Source organism: Centruroides sculpturatus, unplaced genomic scaffold (assembly GCF_000671375.1).
Source record: "Centruroides sculpturatus isolate CEXI.00-Female unplaced genomic scaffold, Cexi_2.0 scaffold68, whole genome shotgun sequence".
NCBI classification, from domain to species: Eukaryota; Metazoa; Arthropoda; class Arachnida; order Scorpiones; family Buthidae; genus Centruroides; species Centruroides sculpturatus.
Genome location: NW_019384331.1, coordinates 202,258 through 223,222, shown reverse-complemented (window position 1 = coordinate 223,222; position 20,965 = coordinate 202,258). Strand labels below are relative to the sequence as shown.

The following is a 20,965-nucleotide window of genomic DNA, read 5'->3' as shown; positions in this document are numbered from 1 at the left end:
AAAGCTATTTTTATCGTATAAAATGCGTTATTTTTGCTTAATACAAATTTGTAATCAGAAAAAATATAATCTTTGACTTATTCATTAAAGTGTTGGAAGTCTAGATGGGCGTTGTCGCTACGAGACAGCTCATTTATTTCTGTTTCCATGTTGCAGTAATTCGTTCGCACAGCGGGATGTATAATCATCTGGAGCAATTAATTATTGTCTTAAATTCAGGCAAAATTTTGTCCCCAGACAAAACCTTACCAAAAGAAAGATTAATATTTAATGTCTTGTTGATTAAAGACTTGTGATTTCTTGCCATTTTGACTTATTAAATGAAAATGCAAACTAATCTGGATTTTAAAACTTGAACATTTTCGTTCTGTTACCCGAAATGAATTTGTCTCTTCCCAATTACAGATATTAACTAAAATATTGCAAACGAAAACAATGCAAAATCTTAAATTAATCGCGATAATTTGTAAATAATTTTGATACTTATCAAGTTAGTTCCAAATTTGCAATTATAATTTTAAGGATTGAAATCTTAAATATCGATTCTATATAAATGTGAAAATGATAATTAAACTAATGAAGCTTTTAAGAGAGACAATCGATTATAAATTGTTATATTAATAATTAATTCGACTTAAAAACCGAAATAAAACAAATCCTTTCCTTTGTTTGATTGGCTGAGATTAGATTCTGTGAAGTCGAAACGTTTATGATATTCGATCAATCAATAAGATTAACTAAAACCACAGATACATGTAGCTTCTATCTGGGATTATACACTTCTGAAACTACATGAGACGATCGAATTTTTTATTCTTTATTGGTTAACTCTATAATATTTTCTGAAAATCGACATTTAATCTTTAAATGACCAAATAATCAAATTTATATAGGCTAATATAATACTGTATTTAATTATAGAATCTGTCTACCTAACTATAAACATATATAACCGATCATTTAAGTTTAAATAAAATTAATTTTGAACTTAATGAGCTTGCTATAATATTTTAATAAAATCGATTTTTCAAATAGGGCAAAAAATAAGACCATTCAACTTTCCAAAAACGGTGACTTTAGGAGAAAGAGTTACTACGATTTGTGCCACAAATAGTGGCGATGATTTAGTGTATAAATGGTATAAGGACGGTAAGGAAATTGATTCAGATAAAAGAATTCAAATATTAAATTACGCAGCAGCATCCATGCTGGTTATCGAAACGGCTGAAATAAACGATAATGGTAATTATACATGCACTGTAAATTTACCGTCNGTAATCAGTTAAATGATCAGTTATTTTTATAATTAATTCTGTTTAAAAAAATCTTTTAATAACTTCAATGGCGTATCTTAAATATATAAAATAGTTTTTGCTGAAGTTTTAATTTGGCAAAATTAATTGAGAATATCCGGTGATAATCCAAATAATTAGATGAAGGAAGGAATTTAGACTTAATGTTACTCGGACAAATTTTTAGTGGCTGTATTAATACAGTGAAGGAATGTTTTTAATAAAATTAATGATATAACTCGATTTTTATGTGTTTTGCTAATATTTCATCATTGGTAATTAGTAATTTCCATTTGGAAAGTTTTTTCCTAAATTAATATTTTATTGCTTTGCTGATGATCATCTATCTAATTAATGATGTTTACTCTAAAGATAGCAACGTTAGTTGAAATTAAGACTTCGATGATCTTCATAATTATTTAATAGTTATGAGGAGAAAATAGTTTTGTATCGCACGAGTTAGAAGTTTTATTTCTATTACAAAATCTTTGATTGTAAGGTAATTTGATTAAAGAGATTTTAGACAGAATAAATAAGAAAAAAGCTGCAGGAGTTTCACTCTGTGCACTCAAAAATGTAGAGAAAGAAATGTTGTGAAGTACACATGCTTAGAATGTTTTTCGCGTTTTATTTTTTGTTTCCTTTTCTATTCACACGGAACAACCAAAGCTGCGAGTACATTAGCGGGAATCAGAGCTAATGATTGAAATCCGGAATATGTTTGCAGAGATGTCAAAAATGGAAAACTTTCCGTACTTACATAGTCACATGACTAGCCATAAATCTACATGTCTTCTTCTCAGCCAGTAATCAAGTTGTCACCAAACCTTGATGTTTGACGTCAGCCAGATGGAACTGACGAGAAGAATGATAGCAAACCCTAAAAAACTTCCCAAAAATTCCTGTAGTATAGGGACGAATAGAATCCTTTTTTCTTATCTTTGGGGCTAAATTGAACAGCTTCAATCCCGCTGGGGTGCCGATTGTGTGATTAATGATGTGTAGGGAGTCTGCATCAAGACTTGTGTACCGAACCTTTTCTGTATTCTATTAATAAAAAAAAGCATACTTTCTGAAAAGTGCAAGTTTCGTTTTAAGTGCGTAAAGGAATGTTTTAATTTCTATAATATATATGTAATTTGACTATAAATTAATTATGATATAGTAAATTTATACAATTATATCGCGTTGGAGCACGGTAAACAGAAATTAACTTAATGACCCGCGTTTATATTCCCAGATAAGATCTTTGCTATCCTGTTTTAGTTTTTTCGAATAATAATTTATTCCACAGCTAATTATCGATTGGAAAAATTTCAATTTTATATACGATTTTATACTGGTTACTTTTTAAAATTCAACTTTTATTTTTAAATTTTCCTTAATTAAACATATGTAATTAGTTATTCGAATTTCTTTAATTAAAAATTGATCTAAAATCATTAATTAATGGTGAAACTTATTAAAGAGATTTTAATACCACAAATATTAATTGGTAAAAATTCAATAAAATCATTTTGCACGCTTTAATTATCACCGAGAGTAATTTGGAATTAATTTTGTATTATTATTTCTCGAACAATTTCCATCAATTCGACATTATCCAAGCATCAATTAATCTTTAAAAATCTAACCTATTGACATTCCGTAACTGTGGCTGTCGTGTAACTGTCACATCATCGTCATTTGTAAAGTTGAAAAATTCACAGACATACGTGCACGATAAATGTAAAAATGATAGTTTCACACGATAGACCTATATTTATGTAGAATAATATATAATAAGCTCTTTACTAATTTTCATTTTCTTATTTTAACATTATCGTCCTTAGTGCGAAATAAATTCTAAATCCGAGACGATCGAATTTTTTCTTTCTTTATAAAAATACAGTGTCTGAAAAGACTACCAAAGAAAAGTCTTTTCAATTCTTTCCACCAATTTAAACTTTAAATCCTCGGAGAAGAAAGAGTGTATAAATGCCATATCGGCTTTCTCGTATAACCAATGGTTCCAACTGAATGAATGCGGGGTTCCTAAAGCTTTTATATTATGAAGAAGACACACTCGAGTAGCTCCTGTCGCGAATTTCCAATAGTGTTTCAATGGTGAGAAAAATTTCGCCTCTACCACCTAAAAAGGACTCCGACGATTTGTAACGGTTTGGAGGATTTAATAACTCTTAGAATTATACCAACGGCCATAGTTATGTTTCTTAAAAGGCTCTTTTGTAAAGAGGTTTTTGCAACATTTTACTTGCCACTTTCATTATCTCTTACCTTTTTATAGACAAATAATGCAAATGGTCTTGATCTGATTCTGTTGTCTAGGAGATTTCCCAATCGATTTAGACTCCTTAGTAATTGCTTTAATGATAGGATGCAGACTAATATTTTCCGTTCTTTCGAGTCTCCTGCTAAATTCCCTGTTCATACTTTGGTTAATATCGATTGAATTCTTTTTATTCTAATCACAGTTTCGCTAACGTCAAAAAAATCCAAAATTTTATTCATTTGCTAAATTAAATTCACTGCTTTGTATATCTTTTTTTTTTATCAGACGAAGTAATCTATGTTACGACTAATTATAAAATTACATAAATATCTCAAGGTAAGATTCCATTCCGTAAATGTTATATACAGAAATACGAGATATAAATATCACCAGTCAAATTACTGCAAATTTATGTTTTCCGGTGTTAAAATTTTCTTTTTAGCATTCTTCTGTCTGATCCGAGGACTAGTTCCACATCTTAAGTAGCATTCTGCTTTCTGCAACCGAAGACCATTAAACTAGAGCAATAAAACATTCCATCGAAGCGATTTTTGCAAAGAGAACTTTTCTATTTCCCTCCCCTTTCGGGAAACAAAAGATAACTTGGAATTTTACTATGAGACGTTAAACAGAATTTAAAAGTATTCTTCCAACGCAGTACAGGAAAGATACTTTTTTAAAGCGTCTTAAGTCACTACCAAATAAGATAATTATGATTAAAATGGACTAAACTCCAGCTTCACACGAACTTCATTTCGATAATTTTATTGTTTTTCTAGTTACATTATCCAGATATCTTCTTCCTCCATCTGCACTTTCCAATCATTAATAGAATTAACTTTTAAAATTATTAAAATAAATCTTTTTAAATTCATATTTAAGAATTTTATATAAAAATCTTCTCAAAACAATTCAAAATAATAAATATTTTTAAGTATTTCTACTCGATTCCTTAATCTGAAATTCTATGGAAATTTCAAATTAGTAGCTACCTTTTTAATTTCGTTCTGCTAAGTTTATTTACTTTAAATTACATTTATGCAAAAAGACACCCAAAAGACACTGTAGAAAATTAAACTCTGTTTTTTTTCATATAAATATATTTTTGCCTTAATTCAAATTTTTGATAAAACTTTGAATCATTCTTCGAGCTATTACAATAAATAAACCCATCAGTTAAAATGAGAAAACTTCGTCAATTTTGGGGAAGAGACATTTAGTAAGGAAAAAATAAGATTTTTTGTGGTCTTTCCACTGAACGTTTCGATAGTGGAAGAGAATATCCGCCTAAAGGCAGACTAATATTCCTACAAATTACAGCTGGCTGAAAACGGATAAAAAGGGGGAAAAAAGCTTGATTGCGAGCTTTAGCCAATAAAATCGCTGCAGATAATTTTATTTCTAGTAAGGGATGCTCATGAGTATGAAAAAAATCAAATCGATGTAATTTCCAAACAGCTATATTTTTTTCTTTTTTTGTTTAGTTCGCTCTCAATCGCCAACAAATTAGATAAGTGACATCGAATCTAGACCTTTCGCAGAGATAACAATGATGTTTTTTTATTATTATTTTTAGCATTCTCCATTCATTTAAGCGGCTATTTGCTTATTGGTGTTTCGCACTGTATTATATAATTGCTAACGCAGTGTTCTTCTTTTCCTTTCGAATACCTCTAGCTGTATAGATCTAATCGCCTTTTTTGTATGAATTTACTCTCCTTTCGTCCTGTTGCATTATTTATTCAAAAAAATATATAATTCTATCCGAGTAGAATCCTAACTGCTGCATTAAAATCAGCCGTTGCATAAAAATGAAAGTAAATACCCAGTATAGATCATGGAAAGTGCGATCTGTCGGTTTTTCTAGTGACGTCAAAATCAACTTATTTAGAAAGAATTCACGTATTTTCTATATTTCTATTTCTATCAGTATCAAAATTTCCCAGCGGTTTTTCTACCACGATTACATTTTTGTCTTCCATACCAATACAGCATTTACTTTTGTTCACGTTTCTCTCTTCTGCAGATAATAATATTATTTACTGAGACAACGCAGAGAGTCACAAATCTAATTTGCTGCAAAGTGACTTTAATTACACCTACGCGGATTTATTAGTCTCGATGTATTAGATTACAGAACAAATTACACCGCCACCGACATTATATCCCTCCTGGACAATTGTCCTTTGAAAAATTATAACATATTCTTGAAAATGTCACCGTACATCGCAACGCAGAGAATTTTTTAAACGAGTAAATAAACTATTTAATTCTTCTGCTAAATTTTTATTTTCTCCAATTCTTTTTACAGATTTATGGATGTTTCACGAGGTGGTAGGATGAATCGTCCGGGTTCTAGGCTAAGAAGACAAAGAAGCCAAGAATGGCAAGATTATAGTTCGTCAGATAACGACGAAGATCTCGAACGCCAGGGATATCGCTATTCAGAAGATCACGGACATCAATATGAAGATCCCAGAGTGGTTGTTGACAGCAGGAAACATGATGGAGGTACGGTATCCTATTTGCTGCACGACTTCCGCAGTCGAATTATAACGAGATCCCACTGGGAGTAAACATGTTTCTTTAACTCTTAGAATTATTCGCATCGCTTCCTGCATTTATACTTATTCCTTTTACTTTAAGATATCCAGTAACTTCTGTTTTGATAGTCTTGTTTTCTCCAAGTGCTCGACAGTAGTTTTACTTACATTGATTCAATTTAAGCGTAATTTCCTTTCATAAATTCTCATTAACGATTTCCAATGTCGCAAAAAAATTCAATTTTCTTTCGAATTTCTAAACAGAAATAAAATAATCAGTATTCCGAGCCGGTATATAGTTGAAATTCTGTGTTAACCCGTGTCGAAATTATGTTAGTACCCTAGTACTTCCGAAAAACTAAAATCTGAGAAGAGTTTCCAATTGACAATACTCTACCTTTACTGGTGTAAGAGACTGTTGTAAGGAAGTTGAGAAATCCTATTCTCTACAGCCAGGAAATCGAATGATGGCTAGGAAACCTTTGTATCGGGTTTGAGTACTATCAGGAGGGCTGCTTAACATTCTATCCAACAGAATGCTACAACTTTGTACGTTTACAGAAATGTTACAACGAGTCTCTCTCTCTCTCTCTCTCTCTCTCTCTCTATTACTCTCCTGGCATTGCTAAAATAAAGATAGTCTGCCGCAGGGATTGTCTTGCAATAAAGGTTTATTTGTTGACTATTGCTTCCAGCCAAATTCATAGTAGTTGATTAGTTAGCTGCATCAGCACAACATAATAAATTAAGACTGTGTACCTACGTAGTTAAAGTTCTCAATTTTGCTAAGCTTCATACAGATATTTTGACGAATTTCAGTATTCTCAAAATATTTATTTTGGCTTAAAACAAAAAATTATTTATTCCAGCTTACATCAAGAACTGCAGTTTTTAAAAATCATGGGTGATCCAAAACAAATATTTAAAAAATTAATGAGCGTTTAAATATTGTAATCTGATCAATACCTAAAATCAAATGAAAAACGCATTTATCTTAGATTTTTTCGGAGGAGAAAATCATTAAAACATGAACTTCTCATAAATTTCTACAAATATTTCTACTTTGGGGTGTGGTTAGAAAAAGACATGCTCCAAGAGTTAAAAAAAAGAAATAATTGGAATTAAGTGAAGAATTTATTAAAGCACTGAAAAATGATGTTTTATAATATTATTAAATATAATAAGTTTTTGTCAAATTAAATAATTCGTTTCACTGAACCCTTCTAACTAATCTGAAGTTTCACCAGAAAAGTTTTGTAGAGAGATTCCGAAAAGTAATAGAAATTCGGAGAAGGTAATAATAGAAAATTTCAAAAAAAAAGGATAAATCGAAATAAAAATCTAGAAGATAAAAATATCGTTCAATAATAAAAGCCTCGGCCATTTTGACTGTAAAGTTAGTGAAGATAAATTCAATTCTTTTCTGTCCAATTGAGTTTCCCTCTGGCAGAAAAATTTACTTAACCTTTCGTCTGCCAATGTCTGAAGTTAACTCATCTGTTCCAATCAATTTGGTACCGGAACAAAACTAGACAGATGAAGAAGTGTTTTTATAGAGATTCGTTTTTGTGTAAATTCAGCAAATGTTTAAGTATTCCTTTAATACAGCAATTTTATCCGGAAATTATTGGTAGCAAGTCTACTGAAACCACGCATTCTCTCAATTTATAAAGTTAGAAAACAAAACAAAAGTAGTATAAATAAAATGGTTAAAAAGTGAATTGATATTAGTACCGTTTTGTAGTAATGGATGTAAATTTGCCATAACAGAGATAACTTAAACGAGGAAAGAATGTAAAGGGAATTAACGTCTAGACAGAAAACAACGCTATGTAAATCGTCTCCCACAGCGTTGACACATCCCAAGCGACCTACGAGTCGACACAACCTTATATTAACTGCTTCGATACAGGCACGGGAACGGAGATTGGAGGAAATGAAGACAAATTCGATCCCCCATGACACGATACCTCCTAGTGGTGTCGGTGAGAGATTAATCCGGTACACCCAATAAACCAGACTGGGATACAGGATGTCTCTCCCCTCCACAAATCACAGACTTGTCCTCCGATTCCTTGCAGTGTCAAGTGTTAACCTAAATCGTCCTTTTTAGACATCCAAAAAAATATTTTTCTACAAACATTTATTAAAAGAGCTCTCGATTTTGACCTTTAATTAAAAATATGTAAAATAATATTAGTAATAATTAAATTGCATTGAACCGTAAGCAATAGATTCTGACTAATAATTTTTAACCATATAAAATAATAAAATTAAATCTTATTTATTTATATATTTAAGTTATAGAATTTATTTTTAATTAATTAATGTATTTAGCAATTGTTTTTCATTCATTTATTTAAATGTTTTGCGTTTTAAGTATAATAAGTTCATAAAAATGTAGTCGAAAGTAATTAAAATTATATCGTAAAAATGTAATTTACATAATTAAAATTTTACAAAATGGATGAATCAAACTTCATATGTAAATAACAGAGTAATTTTATGAATATCGAGTATCTAATTTTTAAAATAACTTAAGTAAAAAGACAAACAAACAATATCAATTTAATATAAATGTTGAAGAAACTGCAACCGCATTTATATTATAAAAGTTTTTGTTGTTGGCTTTTCTTTATGTTTAACATCAAAACCTTTGCCAATATTTTGAACGAAGGTACTTCGGTATATTAAAAATATATAAAACACTAACATAAGACAATATTTCTATTCTGACATTATAATTTGTATGAATACATTTTTAGTTTTTCTGCTCGAACAAAAATTTTTTTAAAAAATTTTTTTTATGAAAATGTTAAAATAAAGCTTGAGAATAAATTAAAATTTCTTTAATTTTTTCTGCTTCATCAAAATTCAAAACAGTTTATAAATTTTCACGTTTTTCTGCTACAAACTGATATTATTTACTATAATTTATTTTCAAATTTCATTTATTTTACAATTTATGTCTTTTTTTAAATAAAAAAGGGCAGGAAATATATTGATAAAATTGTAAGTTATTTGATACATTTATAAACAAAAGTTACTTTATTAGCATAGGCTACACAGTATTATGTATGTAAATTATCTCTCATCATTATAGATATTAAAAACTGAAATGATTATGCATCAGTGTTATTAATTCTAGAGCCTTGTCGACTTTATTACACTTAATCATTTAATGTTTTCGAGCCATAGATTTTCGAAAACATACGTCTGCGGTTTCGAGTTTCTTGAAGGAAATGACAAATTACAATAATAGATAATTTCAAAAATTATACAAAAATAGGCGCTAATACAGCTATTAATGTCGATTTTTAACAATTTCGGACAATTATTTTTATTCAAAACAGACGAAAAGCTTGGTAAATAGGTTTTTGATTTGGGAAAAAGAATGACTAAAAATAAACTTGTGATGAATAATGGAGAGATTAAATGTTAGATGGCTGGCATTGTCCGAAGCTCAACTGTAACACTATATCAAATAGTTTTATTGAGTGGACTTTGGCTTTGCCAAAGACAGACTTACATCAATGTTTGGTCTGTTATATGTATAGTCTCTAATTAGAGTTCCGAGCCGGGATGTTCGTGTAGCTTGTTAGTGATCCCATTCATCGTCTAAAATGTCTAGGGATCTGATGAATGCCTGAGGCTGCAGTTCTGTGGACAGAGAAGAGTTAGACAAGGAAAAACCCCAGATCCTTTTGTTACGAGTTCGACAAGGGCACAATTCTTCCAATTTTTAAATATTTTCCCTTCTTCTTTTTATTCTTCTTATACAGGGAGATTTTTTTTAAAAAAGAAATATTTTCAATTAAAATAAAGTATCTTTTATAAAAACTCATTTTAAATTACAGAACATTCTTCAGACATAAATATTATTCGAGTTTAAATTATTGTTTACGTGCTTCTACCTAAATTTCTCTAATCGATAACTCCCGCTATAATATATTTTATAAAATAATATATATTTCAAAAAATATTTTAGATTAATATACCTAGAGGGCTAATACTTTTTGGGAATACAGACGTGACAAACTGTCGGTCACGTTCCAAACAAGTTTCCAAAATTTTATTTAATTATTTAAGTATATTTTCTGCATATTTACATCATGTATATCGATTTACAACGCTTAAGGTATTTACATGACGAAATATATTTCAATTGTTATTAAAATTCTAGAAGAGGAACAACTGTCTTTAAAAACTTTTAGCATAGGCGAAGAGACGAGATGATTGCAAATGTGCCATGTTCTTACTAAGGTGTGGTTAACAACCGTTGGCTCACGACAGAATACGATCACGCAAGAAGCCGTGACGCTAAAGCACACCCCTTTAAGAAGCGATCGAGTTAATAGAAGGCATTGCGCAATCACGTCTTCACTAAATAAAATTCAAGACATCCAGCATAAAAGATAAAGAAGAAAAAAAGTAAAACTGCACAGTATAAAGTTTTAATGCAATATTTGCATTTTTTTAAATTTTCATTTTAATCTATTTACGTACAGCTTTAACATCATAAACTTTGTAAATGTAGCTTTTTTATTTCGATTTTATTATTAATATAAAATTTAAATGAAGAAAGATTAAATTTTCTATATTATTACTGTAGAATTAAGAAATGAAATGTAAAACATTCATAAAATTAAATAAGTTAATAATTGTAATAGTAAGATCCGCGTAGAGGTAAAGAATCATAAAAGTAAAGATTCACAAAAATTTATTTTGATGCGAAATTTTAAAATAAAATTTGGTAACAAAAGAATTAATCTATATTTTGAATATGTTTCAGGATAAAGAACAAGGAAGAATCTGATAGATTTTTTTAGCTAGTTGAAATTACTATTGAACTTGTAAATTATTCAAATAATTCTAAAGAATATTTTTAAATAAAAAATATTACATGAAGGCACAATTATACACTTAGGTAAAAACAGAAAAAAATATTAATGGAGTCGATTAGAAACGAACTTTACGTTTTATTTCGTGTGACAATGACATTTGTTAAAAATGGAAGAGTTTTGCCTGACTGCAAATAAATAATTTATTAAGATGTTCTTTTGGAGCCGATTCCTGTCATACTTTCTGTCAAACTTGTAAATTGTTACAAACCATTTGGTTTATAACCATTTTAAACATGGCAATAAAAAAAAGCATTCGTGATTATTTTATGCAAAAAATGTTCGCAGAATGTCCCCCCTCGATTAGGCAGATTAAGAATTCGACATAAAAAGACAAGTGAACACTTGGCTGATCAATTATTGATTTATCTGACATCTTTTATATTTTTATGTCAAAAATAGTTCGGCTAAAAATCTAAAGTGCTAAAGAGCATTGCGAATTCTCATTTCTCAGATTTTCCGAGTGGAAATTGGTTGAATTATTCTTTAAATTACTTCCATAAATTTTTTTATGTGTATGTGTGCGTAAAATTCTCCAGGGGTTAAGAGACAGGAAAAAAAGGTTTTAACTGGACAAAATATGGAATCGATTTCTCAACTTCCGATAATTCTCCCTTCAGGGAAAGATAATGTTAAATTTCATATCTCCAGAGACATAGGAGGGATCGTAAAGAAACTTTAGATTTAAATGAAAAAAATGTTCTTATAATTTTTGTAAGTATATATATTTAATGTATTTCTTCTATACAAAATGAAGCGTATTTGACTATGTAGCAATTAATGAATAATTGCTAATAAAAATTATGAACAGTTTTGTTAGTCATCGGAAGAGAACGGCTATCGACTTATATCAGCAGAAGAAGTGGTTAGAGATTAGTAAAGAAAGGAAACCCAGAGGAGGTAAATTCGTCTTTACCCCAATTCCGATCAATCCAAAAGCCAATTTCCTCTTATCTCGTAATACGGTACCTTACACGTGTATATGCTTGATAACTGGTTTAATCTCACCTAACATACTTCGTAAACAAGTCACGAAAGTGCAAGCTGGTCATGCAGTTTGGCACCACAGCGTCGTTCCACTGATTACAAACTGATTTGATTTCTCTTTCGCTTCGAGTATTCCTTCCTTCGCACGATGTGTCACTTGAGAATTTGGTGTCTGGTAATTCGTTCCGTAATCTTTCTGATACGATGAAGTAACTTGTAAGACATGAAGATGATCAACCAACCATACACTTATCTAACGTGGTATCTCTCTTGCTTGCAATTCTGTATGTCGAAAGCAAAGTAATTACTTTTTACCTTTTGATCTCCATATTACACTAAAGTTTTTTTTAAAATAATCTTTCATATTATTATGATAACTTTTGTGCTTTAAGAAAATAGAAAATGAATAGGAAAACACGATGTTTCTTTACATGATTCCAACTTGATCCTTTGTAATGATTCCGCGAAGTACAGGTATACGTTTCTGTTTTACAATGTGACGGAAAATGAAGGAAAAAGCGCAGTAATCATCTACATTACGAAGAATGATATATTCTGATTTTTAGTACTTTTATTACAATGTTAATCTTTCCATTCGACTAATATTGTATTACCGATAAATTACGTGATAAATAGATATAATTATAAAAGCTGACATTCGGTACAGATCACTAAGCTCATTTTTAACTTTAGCACTTAAGCAGTAATGATGCTAATCTTGCCTACACGATTCTTGTTATTAGAGTATAATTACAGTTATTTGATAATGAATGTATTATTTTTAAATTTATATACATATGGACAATAATGATCTTTGTCTTTGCCACGTGATAATTATTACTCTCCTATAATTACGAAGAAAAAATATAGATATAAATGTCTAATTGTGACTAATGCCTTTAATTCTCTTATATATAATCCGTATTCCGTTTAAGGCGTATATGTATAGCGTTCTTAATGAATTATGTGAATTATCTGAATTCGTTTTAACAAATATTCTTTGAACATTTTCTCATAGAAAGAACATCTTTTAAGACTGATTATATCTTTTAAATGTCATTATTTAAAACTGTTAAATCAGAATTTTATTGCACGTTAATTTGAAAAATTTCATAATTTAAATAAAACGATAAAATGTTCATATATTTAAAGCTTCAATTGCATGGAATCGAAGACTTTTTATAGGCTTAATATCATTCTTAGACTATTGAAGAATTGAAACCATAGAGAATACATAAAAGAACTTCCCCTTATCTAATCTTTTAGATTCTTATGGATTAATATCCGATGTCATTGCATCTCTCAAAATGGATATTCGATAGTCTTTGTTGCTTTTAATGTTTGAATTATCATAATTACTGTAATCTGTAGCGTACGTTTTCTAGACAATTCGATTTCTATATCAATTCACAATCAATGCTTAATCCACGTGACTATTTTCCCTTTGCAATCCGTCTTCCACATGTTCTTTTCCGATATCTGCTTTTTCTTGTGATGTCTCATTTATTGGTCGATCTTCCTTTAGTCTTTTTGAATCACGCTAACAGTCAATTAACGAATTCTCTTCAGAAAAACAACTGGTCTCTTCTATTTATTCATAAAAAAATAAATGCCATTATATCTTCTTTAGGCCTACATGAACAAAAAAAACAAAATACTTTTTATAATTTTTGAATATCATTAGAATAACAATTATTTTTGAATTTGTTTGGCCATCACGAATTCAAACAAAACTGTACGTTTAATTGTACTGTACACGTGATTAGAAAACAAAAAGATCAATAACATTAGATAACAAAATTTGTCATTTAGCATTTAGTTCCTAGAGCATTATTCTTCGACATTCAGGTCGAAGTTGACATTTTGATGCATCAATAAGTTACTATGGTTACATCGTTCTCTAGACAAAGAATGGTTCATGTTTGTCAGATTTAAGCTGGATCCAAATTCTATCATCGTCTTTCAGCAAGTAATTGGCAGGTACATGGGCATTGCGTGCTTCATGTCAGTAATCCTACCACATGTCATATTACTGTCAACATATTGTAGAAACCAGTTTGTTCGTAGTATGTATTAATGTGCTATTCCTTCTTTGAATATGTTGCTATTTTCTTCAATATTTGAAATTTTAAACTTTATAAAAATATTAAACACTGTTATTTTTATAAATATTTTATTTACATTTTTTTATTCCATGATTTATAATTTAAAAATCGAATATATCTTGACATTATGAAATAAAAATTTTGCTAATAGTAAGTAATGTATTCGGCGATAGGCTATTACTTCTATATTTAACTTAATGTATGAAATTTAATTAAATTCGATTAAGAAAGTGGTTTTTTTTAATTTTTTAAATATATTTACTGCTAATTTATTACATAGATTTCAAGTTTTATCATTAAATATTTGTCACGTATATTATTAAATGAATAATTTTTTTAATGTAAATATAATTTATTGCAATTATTTATTACTTAGTTTATTGAAAACTTTAAAAAATTTCGCTGAAATTATTATTAAATAATATGTATAACATAATTTTTGTCATTTATTTATAATATTAAGTTTTAGAAGAAAAGGTTATTCAAATTTGGTACACATTGTATTACCAATTTGTATTTTATGTCGTTTTTTCTACAGTTGTAACATATATACAAACTCTTCATATTAGAATTGATCGACCTTCAAGAAAGAAATGAAAAGCAAAATATAGGAAACTAGTAGGATTAACAATTTTAGTTGAGATATCTCACACCCAAGAGTCTCCAATTCTCATCTGTTTGACTTAGCGAGTGACGGAGATATTCTTCTTCTAGGACCTAAATACTTATTGCATTCAAGCTGCAGCTATACTCATTTATTTCCATTCATCTGTATTAAGCTACTAAATAAAACCTCCTTAATAATTTATAAGCAGGAAAATAAAATTTTCGGAAGAAAAACCGGATTTATTAACTATTCAAATCTAGGAAGAAAACGTGTTCTTGTTCAAAATAGCATTTCCGACCGAGAACGGTTGTGATACCACAATGATATATGAAAGACTTTTCCAGAAAGTTGGAATCGTAACCATCTACAATGTCTCTTAAGATTTTCCAACCGGAAAGTCATCGGCACAAACGTAAACCTAAGAAAAAGTTTCGTGCACAGACAGCAATATTTCACTATACATCTGGTTGAGCATGACATTCAATTGACATTCAATAAATGCTGCCGAGACCAAAAGCATTCATTCAATCTAGATTCTATCGGGCACACGACAATTGCGCCGGCTACAACTAATCTCAAGAAGTATTATTTTAAAATATTTACTTAGATAAATAGCCAAGACTAAACTTTTGTACGTCTTAATATTTTAAAATAAGTTTTAAACGTAATCAATATTAAATTATAAGTTCGGGATTAAAAATTCTTTTATGAAGTTATTAAGTTCGTTAATTGATGTTTGGTCTTTTATGCAATGTCACACACCGCTTTCATTATAAATGTTCCTAAGCATCAAAATGAAACATTTACGGATACGCTTAAGGTAAATACTTCAGGCGTGACGATGGAATATTTTCTCTCTGACAAGTTCGTTAATTCATGTTTCTCGTGAACGGCATCACGCAACAGCAGTCATAAGGAGTAGTGAGGAATGTAAAAGTCCTCGCTCTTTTCTTCTTACCATCGAACCCGTTCCTTAAAAAGAGATGACTTAAAGACGAATTTTAAATATTCTGCGAGTTTTTCTTACATTAAAAATAACCAGAACGATTTAAATCTATTAAAATACTGTATTAAAAACGCCAAATAAAATGGAAAAATATTTTTAAACCGAACACTCGAAAATTTTCGGCTCGTGTAAATGTTTTCTAAGCTTTATTCGCTTATTGTTGTGTGTATTAGTTGCCTCGCAACCATTTTTAATTAATGTTTGCCTATATGTCATGGCAACACTTATAATCATTACTTCGGCAATTTTGTTCAATTCATTATTTGTGAAAATTTTAGCTTAATTGATAATTGATTAGTCAAATTAGGTCGTAAATATAGTCAAACAGAAATTCGTGATGCAAAATGTAATTTTTGTCGGATCAATGCTTGGAAATTTGTTAAATACTTTTGCTTTACGTCGGCCAGCCATTTTGAGCATATATTATAACGATTTGGTTGAAACTGTAAGTCTGACAGTTTCGACAAGAATCGATGAAAAACACATATATTTTGCTTACTTTCAAGTTGCGCGTTAGAAAGCTGTCAAACTGAGACATGTTGATATAAAACACCTTTATATCTCACCTGTCTATCGTAGTCCAAGCCAGATGTACTATTCTTTTTGAAACGTAAAGTATTTCGGATGATCGAATCAATCAAATCATTGACACGCTCATCATTCTGGTCTGTTTCGATCGATTTTCAAACTTTGCCCAATATACCAAATGCTTATAGTTCTCGACAACATTGGTTTTAAATTTAAAAGAAATGATTTGAGATACTTCTACTCAATCTTTCCTTATGTCAGTCTCAAAATTGTTATCTGATTTGATACAAGAATTTTTATTTTTTGGTCACGTTCAAATTTTTTTTTGATGGAATTGATAGAATATATCGGCTGACAGCGAGTAGATATTTTCTATTGTAGATTGATAAAAATTTGATAATGGCATTTTCAAATAATTCGTTGTTTCTAACGTATTTTGCTATAAATTTCCTACTCAGCTGACCTATTTTATTTGGAACGAAACATTTGTATTTGCTCAAATGATTTGAGAGCTATATAAAAAAATAAATAGCCATACATGAAAGATTGCACTAGTCGAAAAAAGCCTTCATTTTTATTAAAGCACTTTCTTCATTGAGAACAATTTATAGAAAAATTATTACTCATATAGAAATATCAATTTATGATATTCTAGCATAAGAAGCGAGTGTAAACTGTAATAAGAAGTGAATTTCGAAGGCAATATCAATAAAACGCTTGGAGTAATGTAGCAGAAACTAATAACGATTTAAGATTTAGTTATCCCTCAATAAGACTTGGTAGCCACTCGTTCTTTACTAGCTTTCTATCGATATCTCGGTCGATTCTTAAACGATAAAAACTTCTTCAATTCCCTAAATGTTAACTTTAAACTAGCGAAATTACTAAAAATCGATATTCATTGAAATATCCATCTTTTCGATAACCGTCAACCAATATTTTCTATTACATTTCCAAATTTAAATTTACTTCTATTGATATAAAAATATGTTATGTATGGTATAAAAATAAAAAAATAAAATTTTTCAATATATTCTATAATGTGAAATCATGCATTTGTTAATATTGATTTTTCAGATAGAGGAAAAGGCAGAGGTAACGGAAATAAAGCCAACGGAAGCAATAGTAGTGGTAGATCATTCAGTCACAGTAGTGTAGAGCTTCTTCCTGCCAGAAATTTTCAAGGATACAGAGAAGCTGATAATGATATGGAAACCGAAAACTGTTACGGGCAAACACAGAGAGATGGAAATGTAATATTAACGGGAAAGCAAATGCAGTATCCATCGTACGCTTCTCTCCCTCGCCAGAGCCACAATCAACAAACCAGAGAACAAGAAGTAAACAGGGATAGTCAAAGAAACATTGCCAATATTAATAATAACTCCAGGGGACGCCTTTATCTTTCTTTAAGGAGAGGACCTTCTTCATCTTCCACGTCGGATAACAATTCCGATGCTACTTATACCGATTCGGAACCGTTCGCCAGAAGAAGAGCCTTAGATGGTCAAAATGGTGATTTTATTCTTTATTTTTAGCCATTCTTTAATCAAATTACTAGATCCAGCGTAAATATAATTGCACGTTTGACCTATTCGAACAGTAGCAATATTGTCCTTTTGTCGTTTAATATTAATCATCTTGTGTTAAAATTTAATAAATAATAATAATAATTCCAATAAACATCTCGATTCTAATTAAAATTAAACGCTATAAAATCAAATTAATTGCCGATACGTAAGAAAATTTAATATCCACTTCACAAAACCCTCATCTACATTTAATTCTTATTTGTCTTCAAAATTAATTAAATTAAATTTATACCGGAGCGTGGCAGATGCTTTCAATTACTAAATACTAATTAAAATGAGTCAATTTTTGTCTGGAGATTCAAAATAATTCTTTCATAAAAATGTTTTAAATTGCAAAATAATGGCATTTACTCTATTATCTACCGAACGTAAATGTAACATTAAGTAGTCTACTTGTCTGACCATGAACGTCACAAAATTAGCTATTATACACTATTTGCCTAAGTGTTGCATGGACGAAAAGTAATTACGGTTTAAAATCTTTCAGAAATTTGCAAATAAAACATTAAACGGGTTTATAATTTTGCATAAATATATTCGAAGAGAAAGTATTGGTAGCGTCACTCTTATACAAGCGAGTGCAGTGACGTAATCCGATAATTTCAATTCTTGTTGACACGACTGTGATGTCGGGGAATGAAGGGTCTGAGAATAGAAAATGAAATTTCATATTGCAGCAGAACTATTGACACAGCAGTTCCATTCACAGATAGCCAACTTGGAAATGACTGTTTGCTCAGAATCTAAGCGTGAATGTTGTTTGGTACAATCTGACCACACTCCATTCATTTCAGGCAGTAAACATCATACGATAATTCCTTCTGATAAATAGAGAAATCTAACCTCGTACTCCATTATGGTTGAGTGATGCATCGAAATATTAGTAAATCAGATTTATTTATATTTACTTTTATGTTACATCCAAACCACTAGGTACTTTGTCTGGCATTTTTATCATTCCATCATTTTCGATGCTATTTACAGATTACCTCACAAAATATATCAAAATATAATATTTCAGATTGTATTTTATTTTTTACGCTCTTAAGCCGATTTTGTCTTCAGCACTTTGATCGATATCGTTTTCTCTAAGCCAGTTTACGTAACAGAAATGTTATTGCTTCTAGCTAGATCTCTTCTGCATTAAGCTGTTATCCTTAGATATTATCATCCGTTCAAACAAATATTCATTCGACGCACACGATACATTATCTCCATTTTGCACACGTATTTCAATATTTCATAAGTAATCCACCTCAGAGAATTAAAAGAATTAAAACGGTCTCTTTTCAGTTTTTACTAAAAAGATTTCTTTCTGTTTTTATTCTCGTTGATAGACAAAAGCTTCTTATTTAATTGATATAAATCCGAAGAGATTTCGGGATAATCATTTATAAGTAATTTCTACTTTAATTAATTTTGGGTAAAAATATCGTAATGATTATAGAATACATAATATTAGAATCTAGTGTAATGCAATGGTAATCGATGCAGCGTAACAGAAAAACTAAAGTTTCCATAGTTTCTGTTAATTTTAAGTATCGTGTTTAAAATATAACCCTTACATTTTCACTTTTCACTCTAATTGAAATCTATAGGACACCGATAATCATTATCAGAGTTTCAGAATCCTCAGATCTTTCAAACTACTGTTTCATTTTCTTACTTTTTGCTGATAAAGCTTCTTTTATTGCAATTTTTTATCGTTTAGGCCACCACAACTCTACTTCTTACCTTTTCAAAAAAAGAAAAATGATAGATAAATATGATTTATAAATGCATAAACGTATACATAAATTCTGGATGATGTTCGGATTTCAATATTACTCGCATTAAAACAATTTTCAAGTCAAAAAAAAATCGACTCATCGCAAGAGCTGCATAGACGCATCTATAAGAAAAGATGAAAAAAGGAGGCAAAAATGTTTCTAACGAACTTGTAAAGAGAAGTATCTCATTTCAGCACTCTTGTTGTCAGAAGGTATACGTCCTTCGTAAGGAAACCTTAGAGTAACGCGTGTGTTTTGATTAGCGACCCCTAAGGTCAATATTGACATTACGGGTGTGGGTCTAAATTTTCCTTCGCTTTCATAATTGGAAAATGTAGCGAAGGTTTTAGTATTCGATCCCACAGAAGAGAAGAGAAAACACGAGATAGATTTTCGAGCGCATCCCTTTCACAGCTCGATGGAGTTAGCACCGGGAGAAAACACAAGCCATAGATCGATGGACAAAGTAACTGATGTCAGTAACGCCTTCTCTCAAACACTGTTAAGTTCTTGTTCAATTTAATTTTGTATTGTTTGATCGACGTTTCTTACGCCGTTCATTAGTTGTCCGGATAACTTATATTAAGAATATACTACTTAAGTACTAAAAAAACAGTCTCATAAAAAGTGAAAAAGTCGACTGGATTTTAACTAGACTACTTAACGAATATCGCGAAACATGCGTCATTATGCAAATGTTATAATATTTCATCCCGGATATATCGTATTTTTCAGTAAGTTCTGTTAGTGACATTTATTTAATTTCAATTTTTAACGTATACAAATAAAATATGTAAAACTTTAATTACTTTTACTAAGTTTGAATCTTGTTTCCTTTTACTAAATTTAATTCAATCTTAATGAAAAGTTCAATTTAACGATCAGAAATAATAAAATATTTATTATATTAAATATTTAAAAATATACTTATTTGATTCACGTAGAAAAATTTTAAATGAAAGATATTTGTTAATATTTATTTTCTACACGTATCTCGAGCATATTTAATTTTAAACAAGTTCATAAATAATTAAAGAAAATATGGGAATTTTATTATGAAAAATATCTATTTCTTTAATAAAATAATAATCTGAAATTAATTTTTTTCAATTTACTTAACTTAATTAAATTCTTATATTTTTAATTAATTATTTATTTAAAATAAATGAAACAACCAAACCGTATTATATCAATTCCCATTAAAAATACTTAATTCTCTGTTAAAATTCGAATTTCATTTTATTTTCTTGTTACTTTTACTGTAGATGGTGTTGGATCGCTATCCAAATCGATTGGGCATTTTGCTAGACTTCTTATACAAGATTGATTTCCAAATACTGTAAACTCCATTCTCCTGAAAAAT

General features: G+C 29.7%; 1 protein-coding gene across 7 annotated transcripts in view; it reads left to right on the top strand.

Moving 5' to 3' along the window:
• LOC111629896 (teneurin-m-like) overlaps positions 1 to 20,965 on the top strand; it is a 174,156-nt gene that overhangs the window by 96,415 nt on the left and 56,776 nt on the right. For 6 of the 7 annotated variants that reach the window (XM_023373845.1, XM_023373871.1, XM_023373828.1 and 3 more), the window contains exons 3-4: positions 5,876 to 6,075; positions 17,319 to 17,756. In XM_023373845.1, the coding sequence (XP_023229613.1) occupies positions 5,880 to 6,075; positions 17,319 to 17,756 (634 nt within the window). In that variant the 5' untranslated portion in view covers positions 5,876 to 5,879. The remainder of the gene's footprint in view (positions 1 to 5,875; positions 6,076 to 17,318; positions 17,757 to 20,965) is intronic. The other variant, XM_023373877.1, reaches the window with a different exon arrangement.